Here is a 19709-nt window from a genome sequence, read left to right on the forward strand (position 1 = left end):
TGGTCACCCAGCAGTGGTTGGTCTGCCAGAGAGGGTAGGCGGAGCTAAGCGGCTGCTTTTCCGCTCTCTGCAAGTGTTGTGAGTAAACAGTAATCTACTATGGCTGAACAAACAAAGAAAAGATGGATGACTACAGATACAACTTCAAAAATAAGTGAAAATCCAAAGAAAAAGAAACAAACTCGACGCTCAGATGAAGGCAAACAGTCTGAAAAGGAAAGCGACCGTCAGCGAGGAAAATCAAGAGTTACAACCGGAGCCAACCGTGGACGTCACACATGCAATTACCGCTTATCAGCATAGGTGCCGCCAAAGAGAACAAAACTGAGATCTTAGAGATTATCACTTTAACACTACTGTAGCATCCTGGAGTACTTCCAGTATTTTCCCAGCATGCTCTGGGGCGGACTTTAAATGTTCAGGTATTGTTAAGGAGCTAATATGCCTTTCTTATATTTAAGTTATGTTACGGTGTGTTTGTTGATGTCTTTGTGTTTAGACATCTTTAATTTCACATTCATGTTAGTGCGTATCATAAGTGAGTGTTCCATGTCCAGTCTTGACTGCCCTCCCTTCGACAGTGTAAAGGTGTGTGTGTCTCGCACTGTGACGGCTGATAAGGTTGGCTGTTCCAAAGAAAGCTAACTTCCTCTTCATTATTGCTAAACCTTCGGCTCGCCACACTATAGATAGAACACACTCTGACAGAGAGCTGACAGAACTCCCTTTTTGTAAAAGTAAATTGTAGAACAAAGACGAGTGAAACACAAGTTTGCATGTAGAAAGTTTGAGAACATTACAGGAACTGATGGTATCAGTAGTGAAGCCTTAACCTCTTTGACCTCTTTGCCCTATGAGTCTGTGAAGGTGTGTCACAGTCATTAGGTTTCCTCTCCTAACTTCACAGAGTTTTAGCTTTATTCCAACACTGTCCACATGTTGCAGCTATAGTCGAAGATATGGTTAAGATTAGGGACTAGCTTTAGTTTTAGGCTGATCACGAACAATTGTGGAAAGAATTACAGTCAAAAAAAACTTCCAGAAAATGTTGATGCTTTGAGACAGCAGGTGGGAAAATGTAGCGAATGTAGGAAAAGCAATGAGAGCACAGAATATTAAGTGATTGTGCCTACAGGAATTTTTATTAATATTGCTACCATATCATAGTGTTGCCTGAAGGTTTTCTCTTATTGCGAATATATAAATGTGGTCTTTTCACTGTTTGTCTTTGTGGCTTAAGCAGCAACGTAAACTGAACTGCTGTGAATATAATTCAAGTGTCACAATATAGAAAAATAAACCTTCATTCGATGTTTAGTTTGACTGATAATTAAAGTTAGTGCTCGTCCTCAGTTGCTGCTGTGACTGATAATGGAACTTATTTTGAGTGGTACATTCGTATGTAAATAAAAGCTTACATTTTTATTGTTTGTACAGCAGGGAATGAAACATGAATGTTATTAATTATTTACACTTTCCTGACGGGGGGGTAGGGTACCAGCCATATTCAAGAAAGATAGACCACAGCCCATTCTATGATACAAATAAGTTTTGTCTCAGAAACGCAGCATTTGGTAGCCTGAAGCTAAAACTGCAGACAAAGCAAAAAATATCGAAATATAACAATTATCTTTAAAATGTCAAAAATAACCTCCCCTCTCTTTTTACACAGCTGATGATGTGGCCCGAGCAGTCTCCGGAGGATGTGACCGTGGTAACCATCACGCCGGACTACCCCGGTTCACGACACACGGGATTAGTCACCGGACTCCAGAAATTCACCTGGTACTACGGCTCCACCCTCTGCTTCACAACACCTGGAGACGGTCCCCGCAGTCCACCCGCCCTGCTGCAGACACACCAGGACGGTAAGAGCACACACACACACACACACACACACACACACACACACACTTCGACGTGAATAAAACCAGGACAGAACACTCTATCAGCTCCCCTGTGAATAGTAATGAAAGTGTATTGACTCGCTCTGTGTTCAGTCCAGCTGTTTCTGTCAGTGTGATGCACAGCTGTGCACACAACCTCTTTATACCCACACTGCCTGTTTTCTCTCAGGCTCTCGCTTTCTTTTCCTTTTTAATCTTCTTGTTTCTTAGTTTCCCCTCCTCTCTCCGCCTTTCATTTTTTTACTCACTCAGTCTTTTTAAAGGGAATTGATTCATATGTTTTCAGGCATACTGATATTTATAGCCCACTGTTCCATGGATAAACATAATAGCTGCCACTCCCAGTTGCAAGTAAGCATGCACACAGTCGCCGAATCAAGTAAACACAATAGCCTATAGGCAGACAGACAAGCAATTATTACCAACCAGCAATTATTGAGTGGGAAAGGGATATTAGCAGCCATGTGTACACTCACACACACACACACACACACACACACACAGTCCCACACGTACACACCGATATTGATTGGGCGCTGGGCGTGTTGCAGGGTTAACGGTGGGTGTAATTCTTGCTTGATGATAGCTTTTTGTGTGTGTGTGTGTGTGTGATTGTGTGTGAGTATTATTGAATGTCTCAGATGAATAGCTTAATCGCTCTGCAGGGAGAGGGGTTAGAGAGGCATACATGAAATGAGAAACGGCGGGCATCCTTGCACCTGTGTGTGTGTGTGTGTGTGATGGTCAATGAAGATGGGATTAGGGGGTTGTGTGTGAAGTTGAAGAGCAGGAGGTAATGGGCCGTGTAGACGAGAGCTGTGTGTGTTTGTGTGGAGGGAAGATTACAAAATATCATTTGAAGTGAGGTTACTGTTGAAGAAGGCCAAATATGACAAAAATGATCTGTTTAATGTGTTTTTTGTTTGTTTGTTTTTTAGCCCCTGGACCTGTTCGCCACCTGAGCTTCACCGAAATCTTGGACACGTCACTCAGAGTCAGCTGGGCGGAGCCTGAAGACAAGAATGGCATCATCACTGGTCAGAACATTACTAAATTTAAATGAGTCAAACAATCACTTTTTATTTATAAAGCACCAAATCATAACCAAAATTATCTTAAGACATTTTACAAAAAGAGCAGGTCGTACTCTTCGTTATTATCCACCATGAGGAAGTGCTTTTGGCAACAGTGGCAAATAAAAACATGCTTTAACAGGCAGCAACCTTGAGCAGAACCGAGCTGAGTTTAAAACCTCAAACAGACACTCGTGACCACCTCCACCTCTCCTCCATAATTAAGACACTTCTGTTGAACTGTTTTTTTGTCCATTGACAGTTGTGATGAGAGAAAAAGGTTTTATCTGATGCAACACTAGATGTTAGTTGGCCAGATTTTTGATCTGATTTGCCCCTGAGGTCAGCTCAGGGTGTTCCCAGTTTGAACTAAACAGCTTGTCTGCCTAAAGGATCCTGTTGTTACAGACATAATTGGATATTGACTGGATCAGAGTCAACTTAATTTCGATTAGATATAAATGACTTGAAATCCTGTAGTGCAAAAGAACAGAGAGGGAATGATCAGAATCAGAAACACTTAATTTATCCCCGGGGGGAAATTTGTGCGTTGCAGTTGCTCAATACAGATTAGAAGTATGAAGAAATATAAAAAATATAAATAGAGTAAAAAATATGTAAAATATATTATATACATTATTTTTTATACAGAGAAATGTAAGAAAAAGATGTAAATTGTATATAAAGAATATGTAAAAGCTGTGTATACGTACATACCGTAAAATTCAGAATATAAGTTGCATGTAGTGCAAGTTATTTCAACACTATTTCAATGTATTTTCATTTCAAACGCATTCAAAACACACAAATTACAGCCTACTATCTGTTTTCTCCATGTCTAGTTGGCAATCCTGCTAGCTACCGGTGCTGTAGTTAGCGGTAGCTGGCAGCCTACAGTAACATAGATTGTTGTGAGTCTGGCGACTGCCATGGTGATCATGACAGTGCATGTCTGTGACGAAGAGTTAGCAACGATCAAGTTAGTTTTCCAAGCTTAAAACAGCGAGGAAAACAGCACTGCGGCATATTGTAAATATAAGACGTTGTAGCGGCTTGGACCCGGAAACAGTTTAATGCGAAGGTGTGATGTCACCACTTAACAACCGATAACTTTAGCTCGATTATAGCGCCATCGTCCGGGTAAAATACTGTAACACAATAACATATCTCTCTCTGCATTTTATACTGGTATATTGGTTGAACCGGTATATAGGACGCAACCCACTTTTTAGATAAAATGTTTTTATTAAAAGTGCGTCTTATACACCAAATTTTACAGTAAGTAAATATGCGAATTATATACACACTGAATTATATATACAGTGAATTCTATATACATTTAATTCACACGTTCTGCGGTGCATCTCGGGGGAATGAGTCTGTCACTGAACGTGCTCCTGTGCTTAACCAGCTCATCATAGAGTGAGTGGGAGACATTGGCTGTGTTCGAAATGCCGTACTATATACTACATACTACATACTACGTACTATATACTGCACACTGCGTTCGGTGGTAGTATGTAGTGTGGAGGAGCTTTTCAAATTCATTTTGCAGTATGCTACACCAGGCGGAAGTAAACAATAACCGCTGCTTCTTTAACTATAGCGCCCCCTTCTGCTGGAATGCTGCTGCTGTCCGTCATTTTAACTGCTGCTGTGACTTTCCAGCGCTTTGCATTGTGGGATACAGTAGGCGAGGTAGACTGGTTCGATGCTTACTGGAGATTTTTTCCAAATCAATACGACATCTTGGTATTTTTGGCATACTGCACATTTTGCTTTTATTTGCATACTACATATCAAATCAGTACGTACTGCTAGTATAGTATGACATTTCGAACACAGCAAGTGTCTAAAATGACACGTAACTTAGACAGCATCCTCCTCTCTGACACCGCCGTCAGAGAGTCCAGCTCCATCCCCTCAACATCACCGGCGCTGTGGATCAGTTTGTTCAGTTTATATATTCTATATAGTCTAAGAGGAAATTACCCTTCTTATCACTTAATTTATTAACCCTGTAAACCTTTTTCTACAGTTTTAGTGCTCAATTTGTAGTTTCAAGTCTTCTTAAAATACAGCATGACGTTCATTAAGTAAATTATGGTTCCAATTAGAGTAAAATAGACACTAAAGCATCACCTTCAGCCAAGCAGCAATGAAGGAGGAGCCCTAAACTTCTTTAGTTATTCTTGACTAGTCTTTTATTCTTGTCTGGCTTCAACAGACGTCCCCTTGTCCCTGACACTGTGTTTGTGTTCATCTGATTCATCATCAGCTAATCCCTTTTCTCCGCAGCTTGTCTTCTCACATTATCTCCAACATGCCCTCATTCCACGCCTCCCATCACCCGGGGTGTTGTTTTTGTGGCACATCGCAGAGCTTCAGGGCCCTTTTTTCCTCCCAATTCATTTTGCCTCAGCTCCTCCACGGCGCTGTTAAAACAATGGCGCCGGTGAACACAACAGGCTGCTGCGAATCGAGCCATCACACCGTGTGAATTGTGCGTGTAGAAAAATGTGTCTGTGTGTTGACGTGGCCGCACCACGTCCAACAGTCGTGAGGTAGAAAACAGAGCCACGGTGTAACAGCGTAAGGCAGTGTTGGCTTTACATTAAGCTTACACACCCAGAGGAGTGTGAATATGCTTATTCAATCAAGGTCACCTTCACATTCACTCCTTTCTCCTCAACCTGCTTTTCATCCAGCACCTGGTGAGCAGCGAGACAGATGAGGGACCATTCACTCTCTCCAGGGCTTTACACAAGTGTGGCCTCACACAAACACACACACACACATTTGAAGGTGGTGGAGGGTGATGCATGACTGTTAAGATGCAAAGGGACAGACAGGGATTTTGACTGTAGTTACCCCTCCTGCTCTCCTTTCCTCCTTTTTGGCTCCTCTCATTATGTGTAAGTGTGTGTGCTTGTGTGTGTTTGTGTGTATAAATGTCTGCTCATGTCTAAAAGCACCTTTATTAACCCAGCGTGTGCTCCACCCTGCAGGCTATGTGTTGTGGTGGGAGGTGTCTGGCGTCGACTCGAGCCGTGAGGAACGTTCGCTGTCCAACTCCACCCTGCAGTACCAGCTGACCGGCCTCACCTCCACCACTGCGTACACACTACAGGTGGCTGCGCTCACCGCTGCGGGACGGGGCGTGGTCACATCCTCCACCATCTCCACTGGAGTGCCACCAGGTACAGTAAACACACACACACACAGGAGCTGGGGAACGTGGATGTGTGTGTGTAGCAGAGTAAATATGACTGATGAGCTCTTACGAAGCCATTGTCTTTCCCCAGGCTGATAAGTGGCTGTTACTGTGCATCCATGAATCATCACCCACACAAGCAACACACACATTCACATGCACAGCCACACACTAGAGTTAGTCATTTACAGCAGAGAGCGTGTCAGTGTGCTGTTTATTTGTGTGTGTACTTGTGTGCCGGCCATGCTTTGTGTTCAATATAAGTTTATATGATTGGACTTGGTCCAAGTTGCAATCATTATTAGTGCTGATTAACTGCAAATGGCAAAGTGGAGGGAATGCAGCGAAGAGAGGGGGCAAGAGACAATCAAAGAAGAGGAGTGAAGAAGGGAGATGGGATAGAGAAACGTAATGAGGAAAGAACAGAACACAAGAAAATGCAGTCGCCAAAGAACAGAGGACCAAAGTCTCTCTGAAACGGACGGAGGGGAAGCGTACAGCAGAATTTTTGTCCTAACATTTCCTGATTACTAATTTATGAATAAAAGCAGAAAAAAGCTGAAGCAAGATGGATACCGACAGTTCTTAGATTCAGAGGTTACTCATTAATTCATGAAAGCAAAAGAGTGAAGGAAAGACGAAGGGCTTGAGATTAGGAAAGAGAACTAAAGAATGAGCAGAGAGAGAGAGAGAGAGAGAGAGAGATCCACCAAGCATAGATTCTTGTCTTGTTTATTTATTCATGTATTCATGGAGTTGAGAGAATTTTGTCATTCATCTGAGTGAGCCAGCTGATATCAACATTTCCCCATTCTAACTCTTACAAGTTCTCTGCGTGCACTTGCAGAGCAATGGTGGCTGATAGCTGTAATTTGTGTTTGTGGAAAATGTACCTCACTCTTTCTTGAACAAACACTGCCTTGTTACCGTAATAGCTGGACCCATTCAGGTTATATAGTTATTTAACGATAAAAGATCTTCTCTGATATTCAACAAAATCCATCTGTACTGATGTGTTACAGCACAAACCCTTTGATTTACAGATCTGTATTCTTCCATGTTCAGCAAATATGAATACAGAACAGGATGGATTACATCAGATAGCACTAAAGCACTTATACCATCCAGGGATAGCTTGTATTTACCAAACACAGTGAGGAGGAGCGTTTGAAAAGTGGGTCTGACGCACTCCGTCTCTTTGTGATGGAGTGAGATCATTTGGAGCAAAGTGGATGGTGATGATTAATAATGATGTAAATGCCCTGAAAAGAAACAAGCTGCTGTATGTTTCTTTTGTTCAGAAGCGGTTTAAAAACAAAAGAAAGCGGAATGAGGATTTCTCACCTGAGTCACCACAGCTGTTGTCAGATGTGCTGCCTGGCTGCCCAATGCCAATTCAATTCAACTCAGGAACTCTATCCAGAGCCAACTGTGAATTGTGTGCAGCATCTGAAAGTTGGAGTTGTAAAGCTTTCTTTGAAATATTTAGTTCCAGTTGAAGCGTGCATACAAAACGTATGATTATTCCTCTTTGATTTATTCCAGCCTCACAAAAAAGAAACACCACAGGAGAAAATAATGACAGTGTTCTCGTTTGTTGTTAGAAGTGACTATTCAAACTTTTAGTCAGTGATGTTTAGCAGCACAGCAGCATTGTCAGAGATATGTAGACGTCCTGTAAGCTGAATGATTTGATTTCCAATCGTTCTGTCTTTCAATTATTCATATCTTCTTATTAGTACTATTTGCCAAATCAGGAAGACATTTACTCTCTCATCATTTTTCTATCTAACACTAAAAAGCTTTCCACAAGTTATTGTTCCTACGTCCATCCATCAATTATCTATACCGCCTATCCTATTCAGGGTCATGGGGTCCGTCAGCGATCACTGATGTCTCCGTAACAGGTGCAGTAAACAAGTCCGGGCATGTCTCCCTCACTGCCGTGTTTCGGGGGGATGCGCTCTGTAGTGCTGCGTTCAGGTGCACTCAGAAATGAGAGTGCTCATCACATGACCTTTTTTACACTATATGTGGTAATGTTGTGTTATACTGAAATCCACTGAATGTGTTATAGGTTACACGAAAGTTAGATGTGTGGCAGTGTCAAGTTTGTTAAGTAAAGCAAAGTTGAGTGTCAGCAACAGTTGCATCATTCTGTTGATTAACTTTGTTACAGTCAGAAAGTGAGGAACATCTGATGAAAATGAAACATGCTTTAGAAGTCATTATGAGAACTGTAATGATATTATTAAGTACTCGGTATCGACAAGTACCCAAGTACCCAAATGTAAGTACTTGCACTTGGTCTGAAAAAGAGTGTTATCAGTGCATCCCTACTGTCTGTAACTTCTTTGTTGCAAATGGAGCTGCTGTGATGCAAGAAGAATTTCAGACTTGGTCCGACATTAAGTATTTATCTATCCATCTATCTATCTATCTATCTATCTATCTATCTATATTGTTTGTACAATATTTGCATGGAAACTCCCTAAAAGGCAGCAACAACACAAACTCAGTAGAGAGGTTAATTTCAGAATTAATTAGTTGAGGTGACACAGGGCAAAGCAGCTCCCACCTGTCACTAGGCAACTAGGCCTAAATATGATTCAGAAGGGTGTTTTCTATAAAAATTCTCCCATGGTATGTTTTTTATGAAAAGAGACCAAAGACGTTTTATTTAGCAGGTTTATTTCTGCTTTAAGTTGTACATTTTAATGGTAGCTTCTTTGTGGATTTGACTCTCTTTTTGGAAACGGTCTCAAGTGGCCATTGAAGGAACTGCACTTCCAGCGGTTGATCTAAGTGTGGACATTTGTTAACCTAAGGTGTGAAGGATTTTAGACAAAGTGATCAGACAGATAATTACTCATCAGTCAACTTTTTCCTGCAGCTTGAAATGGACTGAACAGATCATCCCTGAGCTTAGCCTCACACGTTTTGAGTTTCCTTTCCCCGCAGAGTGCTTGTTCTGTTCAGCTTGCCACAGCTGCCAGCCGCATTGCACATTTCCTATTACTTGTTAATGCTATAGAGATGGAACAATGTTAGAATAAGAATGGGGCAAAAATAATTTATGAGGCTTGCTGCCTACTCAGACATTTATTGGCCTTAAATGGACTTTAGTGAACAGTGCATTTAATTCACCTCTCGCCCCCACTAGTGTACAGATTTATCTCTCTGTATTGTAAAGTGGACCTTGGGAATATGAATTAAATTCCTCTGACAGAGAGAGATATACAGCCAAGACATAAGTGCCTGTACTTTAGTAAAATTAACACTTTTTTCTTTGACCAATCTTTTGTTTTCCTCCTTTTATGGCCAAGCATGAACACATGAACACATTCTTGGCTCCCTCCTTCTAGAAGCCATTAAATCAATATCAACTTAACTTCTTTCTTTAACATGTTTTATTATCAGTGTTTTTGCAGTTGTATTAGAGATAAGCCATGTTGCAGATGTGACCACATACAATTATCCACTGTATGGAAAAATCTATAAAAACACCATTTGCGTTTCTTTTGATGCTTCCTATTAGATGTATTTACCAGGCTGTTAAGCTACTGTCATTTTTCTACTTAAACAAAGCGCTAACCTCTGCAAATGAATTCTTATTGCACCTGGTTGTTGCAGCAGTGAGTGAAGCAGTTTTCAATCTGTTTTCTGCAGAACTTCCTGGTGCACCATCCAACTTGGTCATCTCCAACATCAGCCCTCGGACAGCAACACTTCGGTTCCGGCCCGGTTCTGATGGCAAGACCCCCATATCACGATGGATAGTAGAAGGCCAGGTCAGTGTGACTGTGTTTTTATTGTTCTGTTGTCATTTTGATTAATAAATTACAGAAAATTGCGCATCACTCAACTCACTCTGTTTTATCCCCTGGCCTCATACATCTCTGATCATACAACTGTAGCAGCTTTGAAAACATGATGGAAACACATGACACAACGTTACCTGGCTTTTAATGTTTTATTATTTTATCCATTTGAGATCAGTCAATAAATAAGTGGACAATCTGAGCCCTCACTCTCTCCCCCTCCAGTAGCCTACCTGTCATGAGCATGGTCTATACACACGCTCTGCAGAGAAACACACACACAGACAGGTGTGTCCCTGCTGTAAATCCATTGATTGAGCAGCGGTCTTTTCCTTTTCAAATAAACCCAAATCTGTCGCTGTTTTAAAGCACGTCAAAGGTGTCGATGTCATTTGGTAACGATCGATCGTTTTGAGACGCTACGTCATTAATAACTCGCGTCACACGTGCTGTGAAAACTGAATCCTGAGAACGTTTAATAAAACAGCCTGCTGACAGAGACAGTCAACATAGCAGACAGAGAAAGGGGGGCGGGGAAAGCAGCTGTGTGCAGAGGTGCAGGTGTGTTGAGGGGGGGCTGATGGTATACAAGGTGATCAGATTATAGTAGTTTGTGAATTAACACTTAATAAGGTGAAGAAGAGAGTACAATTAATGTGTTGATGAAAGATATAACCATTTCGAAACAGGTTAATGCAGACTGAGAACGTCTTTATAGCCGCTTTCCCACTGGTCAAAAAACCCGCTAACACCTGGCTTTTTTACTTAGTGGGAAAGGTTTTCAGACCCAGGTCACATGACTCTGCAGGAGACCCAGGTAATGAGCTCAGCTCTGATCAGCAATGATGGTAACACAAAACCCATGTTGAAACCCCTGCTAATCTCCTACACCTCTCCGGCGTGAGCATACTCCTCTGCGACGCCTTGTCTTCTCCGCTACGAATCCCCCCGTCTCCGTCCAAGCAGCGCTCGTACATTGTTCCAAATTTGTCAGCACCGAGTTTGATAAACAGACTGAATTAGTAATAGATTTAATAAAGACCTAACCACCGTAACATCTTCACTGTTTACTAAACCTGTTTCGGGGCGCGCTTGTGACGTCAGATGGTGACGCAGCAGAAAAGAGACCGACAGGCGTATACTTCACTGGCAATGGGACAGGAGACAATCGGCATTTATAACTGAGTCTTCCCGGGTCTGAAAAACCTGCGTCAACACGCTAAATTTAGGTGGGAGAGGGGTATAAGTGATGTGGTGCTTCTCACAAAAATCTTATTATTATCTTGATATTTTTTTAATTGCCTATAAAAAACACATCAGGAGGAAAACCTATGTTGTAGCATATGATCTTTCTTTTGAACAGGTGGTGAAAGAGGACAGGAAGGTAGACGGGTGGAGAGTTGTCTACCAGAAAGACAACCAGCCAGATGCAGACACGCTGGAGATCCCTGACCTCACTCCTTTCACCCAGTACAGGTGAAGTGCTCCCACACACACACACACACACACACACACACACATAAAGTCACTCACACACATTTCACTCTCTGCAAGTTTCAGCAGTATTGTGAGACTTAGGTGAAGCTAGATAAATCACACAGACACAAAGAGAGACAGTTCCATCTGAGACTTTTCTGTTTGTCAGCATCTTCACAGCTGCTGCATGCAGATCCTTATTACCCTCCCGCAACTAGCTAGAGGGGAGGAGAGCGGAGAGGGTGATGAGGAAGCGGGAAGGGCAGGAGGGAGCATTGAAGAGCGTGAGGAGACAAAGGGATACGATAGAAGGAGAATAGGAAAGAGAGGAGGAGAGGAGGGGCTGGTAATCCCTGCTCAAAGGCCGTTGGGAGCCTGCAGTTTACAAACATGATCTATCGTCACGCCGTACAGCAGCCGCTCTTCCTCTTCTTTCTCGCTCTCTTTTTCTCTATCAATCCCTCCGTCTATCTGCTGCATGTATCCGTCTCTCTATCTGTCTCTGCTTCATGCTCTTTGTATCTTTGCCTTCATCTGTAATGGGATTGCGGTGTGTTTGTGTGTGCACACTCAGGGATTATGTTGTCACAGGCGACACGATTGGGACATTAGATGAAGTGATGCACTTGTCTTTGATTCTTTAAGTCCCTCTTTACACCTCGCTCTCTATCTCCCAATACAGGGACGAGAACTCATAGATGAAGTCTCTCACACGCACTCCGCTCGCTCGCACATTTTATCACTTGCAGCCACACTGAAGCGTGGCTGCGTTTAGAAGAGTAGCAAACGCTCCCTCGTGACTCAATGTGTGTGCGTGTCAACAGGTCTGTAGAGCTGTATCTTCACAGCATCTTCAGACAACTTAACAATATGTTCGTGCCCTCTTTCATAAATGCTTTTGTGGAGAGTTCCTGCTCGAGAATGCCATGGAATAAAACTATTTTTTTTAGTTGTAAAGTGAGTAACACAAATATCGCAAATGCATTTTCGTCTGTCTGGCGATATCTTTTGTATGATAAGCAGCTGTATAATGATAAAGACTGAACGACTCATTTTTAACAGGTTTTTGATCTCCTGCACTAACACTGTGCAATCAATTGAAAATATAACACACCTGCTGAGCCTAACTCCTGTGTCCAACTTGAGGTCTGACTTATTTTCTGGTTGAAATGTGTTTGAAAAGCCACTGCAGGAATTTAATATGTCACTTTTATTCTATTTGGGGACTCAAAAGAGACATGTTTATTAAAGAAAAGACCAAGCTGTGAAGGCGAAGGAAGCATGACCTAGAATGGATTAAGCTTCAAAAACACTTAATATATTACCCATAATGCAATATTATTATCGTCTTCCTTTCAGGTTCTCCTTACAGGGTAACAACCAGAACATTTAATCTCCACAACCCTATTTTGCAAGGCAGGCTTCCTGGTATATATGTGCTGTCTGCAAGCCTGTGGAGATTACCCCTGATGATGTCACTATGACATGTGACAAACTGATGTTTCTTTGGCAAATCTTTAAGAAGAAGATAACTTTCAGAGCTTATTTATTGTAACCAGCCACCTTATCACATTGCCGACATTTCTTATAAAACATTTTCATGTTACTATATGATAGTAGAAATATATATTATGTTGCTTTTCAGTTGATAGTTTACCATTAATGATGTCCCTCTCCATGGGTGCGGCCATTGTTGTGTGACTTCAGAAATCTGATTCTCTGTGAAGTCGGGGTAGATGAATCTGCCCCGAGTTTAAATGGCGGAAAAACTTGAGCTCCCAGTTGTCTGGAACGCAGCATTAGGGCATGCTGTATAATCAGTGGAGTGTCCCTTTAAATGTGCTCTCTGTTCTCACCAGGTTCCGGATGCGGCAGGTGAACATTGTGGGATCCAGTCCCACGAGCGCCCCCTCCAGGCTGATTCAAACCCTGCAGGCTGCCCCTGACACGCATCCCTCTAACCTCACCCTGCTGTCTTCAACGCAGACCAGCGTGCGCTTCAACTGGAAGGTACTGAAGCACATTTAACTCTGTAACACATTAAAACCCTACAATCATTTAAACAGTGCTCATTAAACTGATGGTTCTTTTCTTTGTGTTTCTTTTCTCTGCATCTATTTTATTATTTATATTAGTGCATGTGTGCGTCTGCGCGTGCATGTGCAATCGCCAGCAGCATGGCTGAACAGGTTGGGTGCCTGACAGCCTATAATCAGTGTCTCTCCTTGTTATCAGTGCTAACACTAATCTGTCACATTTCTCATTCAGTGCGTGGACTGCTGGCAGCAAAAACTGCAATGTGATTTTCTCCTTACTGTCTTTTCTTTTTCGCTCTTCGTCCCTCCCTCTTTCTTTTACCTCCCCCCCTCCCCGCTTCTATTATAACATAAATGGAGAGCAGAGTATTTTCCATTTAAGAGTTGGAATGAGAAAAAGAGCCTGTCAAATCAGACACAGACACTGAGGCGCTGTGGGCTACCTGTGCAGCATGCTAATGGGATTTTACCTGCATGTTAGCGCCCGTCCTGAGCAATGCTAGTTTTTCTGCTGTAATGGAACCATCACAATGGTTTTAGCTAAGGCTATTATTCTAAGCTGCATATTAAGGGTAATAAAGCTAATGTGACATTCTGTATTATGGCTCCTAAATGCTAAGCTGAGCTAAATCACTGGGGTATTTAAAACGGCTGGATGTCTCACGTCCTTATCTGCTGCTCAGCACAGAGCAGCCACTGTGCAGTGTTGGTTAAAATCTTCTCCTGAATGATGCACTGTGAGCAAACTGAACTTCTTACTAAAGGGATATTTGGGCATGAATTATAGGTGGTTGTGACTTTAATGCATAATGGCATGGTGGTTCAGGGGCCGAGTAGAGCAGATGAGGTGACAGAGAAAATAAAATATAGACAAAAGGACGAAGGGTGACAGGAAATGTGAGTGGAAGTAAGTGAAAGAGAATGACATGAATGAGTGTGAATAAACCAGGATAAAAGAGGGTCACAGACAGAGAAAGATCTGGGGATTGGCTGTCAAAGGGAAGATGACAGTAAAAGGCTTTTAGACTGTACTTCAGAGTTTGACACAGGCACATAAATAACTGTAACAACAGAAAAACCATTTCCTCAATCAGCTCAGTATTGAGTTATGCCGTGATACATTTTCTCACAACTGTCTTCCAAAGTAAGAACAATTTCTGTTATTTCACATGAACAATTTCTGAGAAGTACTTGATTATGTGCATATAATATGAGTGCAATGTGCTTATCTGATGAATATGAAACTGCTGCTTGCTCGCCTTTACTGTTGGTGTGTTTTGTATGCAGGAATGTAGGACCTAAAGTCGTATAAAATACATTTCTCATTAGGGGTGCACAATATTGGATTTTTTGCTGATATCTGATTTGCCGGTATTTTCTGACCCTTTTTGCCGATTGCCGATTTCGATACCGATATATTAGGCATATGTTTTTTTACACCTAATTGCAGAGAACATCAAGTCTCCCCTGTAGTGGAATTGATATCATGCCTACTCTTATTGTAGTGGCCCGCTGACAGATGCAGAAATAACATAATACAGTGCTTTTTAAAATGCACACATTCACTGTGCAATATAAGAAAAGTACTTAAGCTTGAGTTATGTACAAAATGCCTTATTTATGTGTATGTAACATTTTCTTTCCTTTTTTTAGGGAATCGTCGAGCATTTAGGCAGAATTGAAATTGTTGTTTTATCGGCAGAAATATCAGCAGAAATTATCAACAGAAAAATGACATATCTGCCTATTACCCTGAGGGCACCACTTCAAATAAGCTATGACAAACTGTTAAATATATATTAAGATTCACAGACAACAAGGTTCTGTGTGTTAATCAAATTATCATTCTGTTAATCCCAATGTTATCAAAATGTCCTTTTGTTAGCCATCCTTCCAGCTCGTTTTCTGTGTGGATGGTTCTTCTTTCATCAATCAGGGTCAAAATTAATTAATTTCTCTAAGTACGACGCCGGCACAGGGTGGCCAAGTGCTGACACATTATGAGATAATTGCACTGTCAAGGATTGGCACACTGGTGCTCATTTAATAAATGATTGTATAAAATAGTGCATGATTTTATAAATATACTTTTAATCAGAGTTTACTCTTAGTCTGACGCTAAACAAGGTTGTATTTGTTTTTTAAACATGTATTACGTAACAAGCATGGGTAATGTGGAGTGCCCTTTTAACTGTGCTCTACGTATATTTGCTAGGTTAAGAATGCAGCAGGTGAATATGACCCTGTGAATATATATTTATATAAAGCATAGATAGCAGTAAATATATAAAGTGTTTGTCTGTAAAGTATATCCAAAATAACTACAATTTAAACTGACATGTAAAGAACTAAACCAGAGTATCAAACATCTAATCTGCTCTGTCTGTTTGTCTCCCTCCAGCCTCTTCCAGCGTCCGAGTACAACAGCAGTCCAGAGACTGTGGGATACCGTCTGCGTGTGTTGAGGACAGACGGCCAGGGCGAAGACAGGACCGAGGAAGTGGAGGGAGAAGGGGAAACCAGTGAAGCAACAGTAGGAGGCCTGAGTCCCTGGACCCAGTACCAGGTTCAGATACAGGCGTACAACTCTATAGGACCTGGACCGTGGAGCAACACTGTGGCTGCGCAAACCGCAGAGTCTGGTACGAACGCAGACCTCATTCATTCCTGTTTCTAAATGTTCAGCAGAGATGTCTTTTATGAAGGCGGTAAGAGATGACTAGCAGGTGAAGAGTAAAGTGCTCTCCTGTCGTCCCACCACCTCTCTCTGCCCTCTCTCAGCCCGGCTATTTCAGTGAGAGGAAGATTGACAGAGCGAGGAGGAGGAGGAGAGGAGGTGATTGAGATAAAATCAAAGATTGTCTCAGAGAGCAAAGTAGCACAGAGGTGTGTGTGTGTGTGTGTGTGTGTGTGTGTGTGTGTGTGTGTGTGTGTGTGTGTGTGTGTGTGTGTGCGTGCGTGCGTGCGTGCGTGCGTGCGTGTGTTCGTGCATGCGCAGTTTTGCATGCGCAGTTTTGCACCTGTCAGACAGTGGACCTCTGCATGATTGAACATTTACTGTCAGTGGACCAGTGAACAAAAAGAGGACAGTATAGAGGTCCACTGTTGGTCGTTATTCTCTGAACTACGTTCTTTATTTCTAACCCTCTTACCCATAGAATGTATAAAAATATGGACGACATGACAGCTTCCTAAAAGTGAAGCCAAACCCTCTCTATCGCCCCCTGCTGACTGGCTGCAGTATAGGTCATAAAGCCCGCCTCCTCCATGTTAACAGATGGGACATGAGTCAAACTATAAAATCAAAATACATGCCAAATACATGCTCAAACATGGTTTCTGTCATTATAGTTAGTTCTTATCATGCTGATTTACGTCCAGGTGTTAACTTTTCTGACAAGAGTAGTTTTAATTAGTTATTTGATGCTGTAAAAAGGATGATTGACAGCTCTGGATCAGCAAAGTAGAGGAGGAACGGCAAGAGGAGACGTCCCTAAAACAGTCACTGCAGTCATTGAAGTTTACATATCTGTGACCGTCTGCTTCAGACCAACACAAGAAGCTGTTCTGCTGTTAAACACACAGACGTGCCCGATCTTGACGTTTCTTTTCTCCACTAAGTTAAGTGTGTGTTTTGGTAAGCAGAAGTGGCTACAGTGGCTTTAACCGCCAATCTCAACTGCGCAGACTCTGGCTCCAAATGACGTCACCAGCGCAAGATGGCAGCGCCCTGCTCGGGGGGTATTTTGGCATCAATTTTGACAGCAGGTGGAGACGCATCGTCCGTCTTTTTATACAGTCATTGCTCTTACCACACTGACTTTAGTGCGATATTGTTATGACTTCAGTCACACACATCACTTGAGTCTTTTGCTCAGAAGAAATTTGCCCTTGTGTCAGAACATTCACTGTGGTTAGAAAGATTGGAGATTTTATCCTTTATTTGTGCAAAGCTACTGATATGCTCAAATTCAAATATCTCTTTTGATTAGTATTTTTAACATACTTCAAATGACAGTCCCATCATTCTAGTTTGTTCATACACTGGCATCTCACACCAGAGAGGGAAGACTTACCAGAGAACAGGTGGATTTTGTTGTCGCTTCAGCAACAGGCCAAACTGTCGGTTTAATGACAACTGGCTTGCTAACAAAAGATATAAAAACAGCTTTGGAGAGGAGCTGCAGAAAAGAGGGTGAACAGCTGGTAGAGTAAACAGAATGACAATATATATTGATTGCAGTGGGTATAAAGGAATTATGTAACCTTATTTTTTGCTATTGCATTGTAGTAACAATTTAGATGTGATGATAAAGGCTTTTAGAGTCTGGAAACGTTTGCAGATTCAGGTTTTCACTTCTTTTGAAGAGTAAATGCAAGTACCTATGACAGAGGTACAAAACATTTGACTCTCTAATCAGGTGAAATCCACACACAAGGGTGATCACCTGCTGTATGTAAGTGGTGTTGTTCAATCAAAGAGAAGTGTAGCGGTTCAGGAGAGGCTCTTGTCTCTCCCAGAAAGTCTGTCTTCCATCAGAATAATGAAAAGCAACATTCACAAAATTCAGGTCAATCGTTCTCACACAAGAGGTGTTATAGGTCATGGACTCGCGACATCACTTTATGCGTGCGGATCAAACACACTGGCTTAAATAAAGTCATATTTGTTAGTAATTATTTTCAGTGATAATGACTGCAGGCGTGAATGTTGGTTTTTTTAATTTCATTTCTTTAATGAGGACTTTTTTTTTTTACATCGTTTTCTTTTCATGATCATTTTTTCTTTGTTGACAAAATAATGAGTTTTTGTTGATTGAATGATTGATTTAGTGTTTGTCTCACCGCCTACCCTCTCTGGCAGACCAACCACTGCTGGCTGATGGAAAACGCGTCACTAACTGGGCGCCGCTTGTGATTTTTTCTACAAAAGTCGCCACAGACACCCAGTCTGTAATACTGCAAATGCAAAGGCTTCCATCAGAGGGCCATAGGCTCAATCACCATTGTGTTACCTCATTGTGTCAACAGACATTTATTTAAATGAAAATCTTCAAGATTACTTGAAATATTTAAACCATGAGAAAGAATGTCATACCTACTTTATTGTATGTATTATTGATTTGTGTGAAAACAACAGCACAATTATTCATTCTGCCTCGTATTTGGAGCACTTATATTTGTCTCTGGGAGCTTTATTGATCCTGATATCGCATGCAGTGAATTTAATCCTATCAAAAGCCTCCATCTGTGTGATTTTGCTCACTGTTTCACAGTTATAATTACAACCCTGAAAACCCCTCATGTTTTGTTGCACAGCATTAAATTAGAGTCCTAGAGGCCTCTTTTTAACACCAACATGTCGTCATGTTTTGGGACCCCGCTCATGAGGGGAAAAGGAACATTTTGAGAGAAAGAGCTCACATTCTTTTCTAATTGGCTGTTTTATTGTCAGCTACAGGTCCACGTTCTGCCTGGGTTTGTCTGCTTTAACAGATTTTTTGTGCAGCTGAGTATGTGATTGAAGACTTTCATTATACCTGGTCTCATTCTATTGTTAAATATTATCAGGCACTCAAAAAGGGCCGTTCAGGAAACTTTCCTTTTCTCTGACAGTCAGAGGAGCTCGCTCTTGATGAAGGTGATTTTCTTGTATGAGATCTTTGTCTTTTACAGAACCACGTACAGTTTTTAGCCACTGGCAAATTAACTGGCATTAATAATGATGAGATAAGGTAAAGATGAGCCGGAAATATATATAATTACCCACCCTATAATCCCAGTGATCGAAGGACTAAAAAACTAATTGTAAGAAAGCTTTTCGTCTAGGATCCATACGCATGTTTCCCCATTACAAACAAAGATGTGGCTTCAACCAGGTCACAGATTACAACAGGTACAGATGAAAGACAGCCCTCCTGTGGTGATTTGCAGCATTTAGAAATCATGTAACTTATTAAAAAACACTTGATTTCAAACCTCTTTTACAACCTGCCACAGGCTTATAACTAATATCTCTTGCTTAAATGAAACAAAGACGTGCAGGGAGAACTGCTCGTTAGTAGGAAACACTGATCCTGACTACACCAAAAACCTGCTGTATGATAATATTTAGAATTTACTACTACAGGGAAGCTAAGAAACTTTAGGCTTAGTCTCGAGAGAAAGCACAACCCTTTGTT

The 19709-nt window shown here is 41.6% G+C and overlaps 1 protein-coding gene across 1 annotated transcript in view; it reads left to right on the plus strand.

Annotated features, from left to right (window-relative positions):
- The window catches only part of LOC138594264 (protein sidekick-1-like), a 252273-nt gene that overhangs the window by 190904 nt on the left and 41660 nt on the right, over nucleotides 1–19709 (plus strand). The window contains exons 19-25 of the mRNA XM_069665307.1: nucleotides 1673–1868; nucleotides 2846–2944; nucleotides 5989–6180; nucleotides 9864–9985; nucleotides 11379–11491; nucleotides 13351–13501; nucleotides 15929–16169. Coding sequence (XP_069521408.1) covers nucleotides 1673–1868; nucleotides 2846–2944; nucleotides 5989–6180; nucleotides 9864–9985; nucleotides 11379–11491; nucleotides 13351–13501; nucleotides 15929–16169 — 1114 coding nt within the window. The remainder of the gene's footprint in view (nucleotides 1–1672; nucleotides 1869–2845; nucleotides 2945–5988; nucleotides 6181–9863; nucleotides 9986–11378; nucleotides 11492–13350; nucleotides 13502–15928; nucleotides 16170–19709) is intronic.

This window comes from Semicossyphus pulcher, unplaced genomic scaffold, assembly GCF_022749685.1.
Source record: "Semicossyphus pulcher isolate SPU_LCO1_2020_fin unplaced genomic scaffold, fSemPul1.0.p SCAF_17, whole genome shotgun sequence".
In the NCBI taxonomy this organism is placed as follows: domain Eukaryota; kingdom Metazoa; phylum Chordata; class Actinopteri; order Labriformes; family Labridae; genus Semicossyphus; species Semicossyphus pulcher.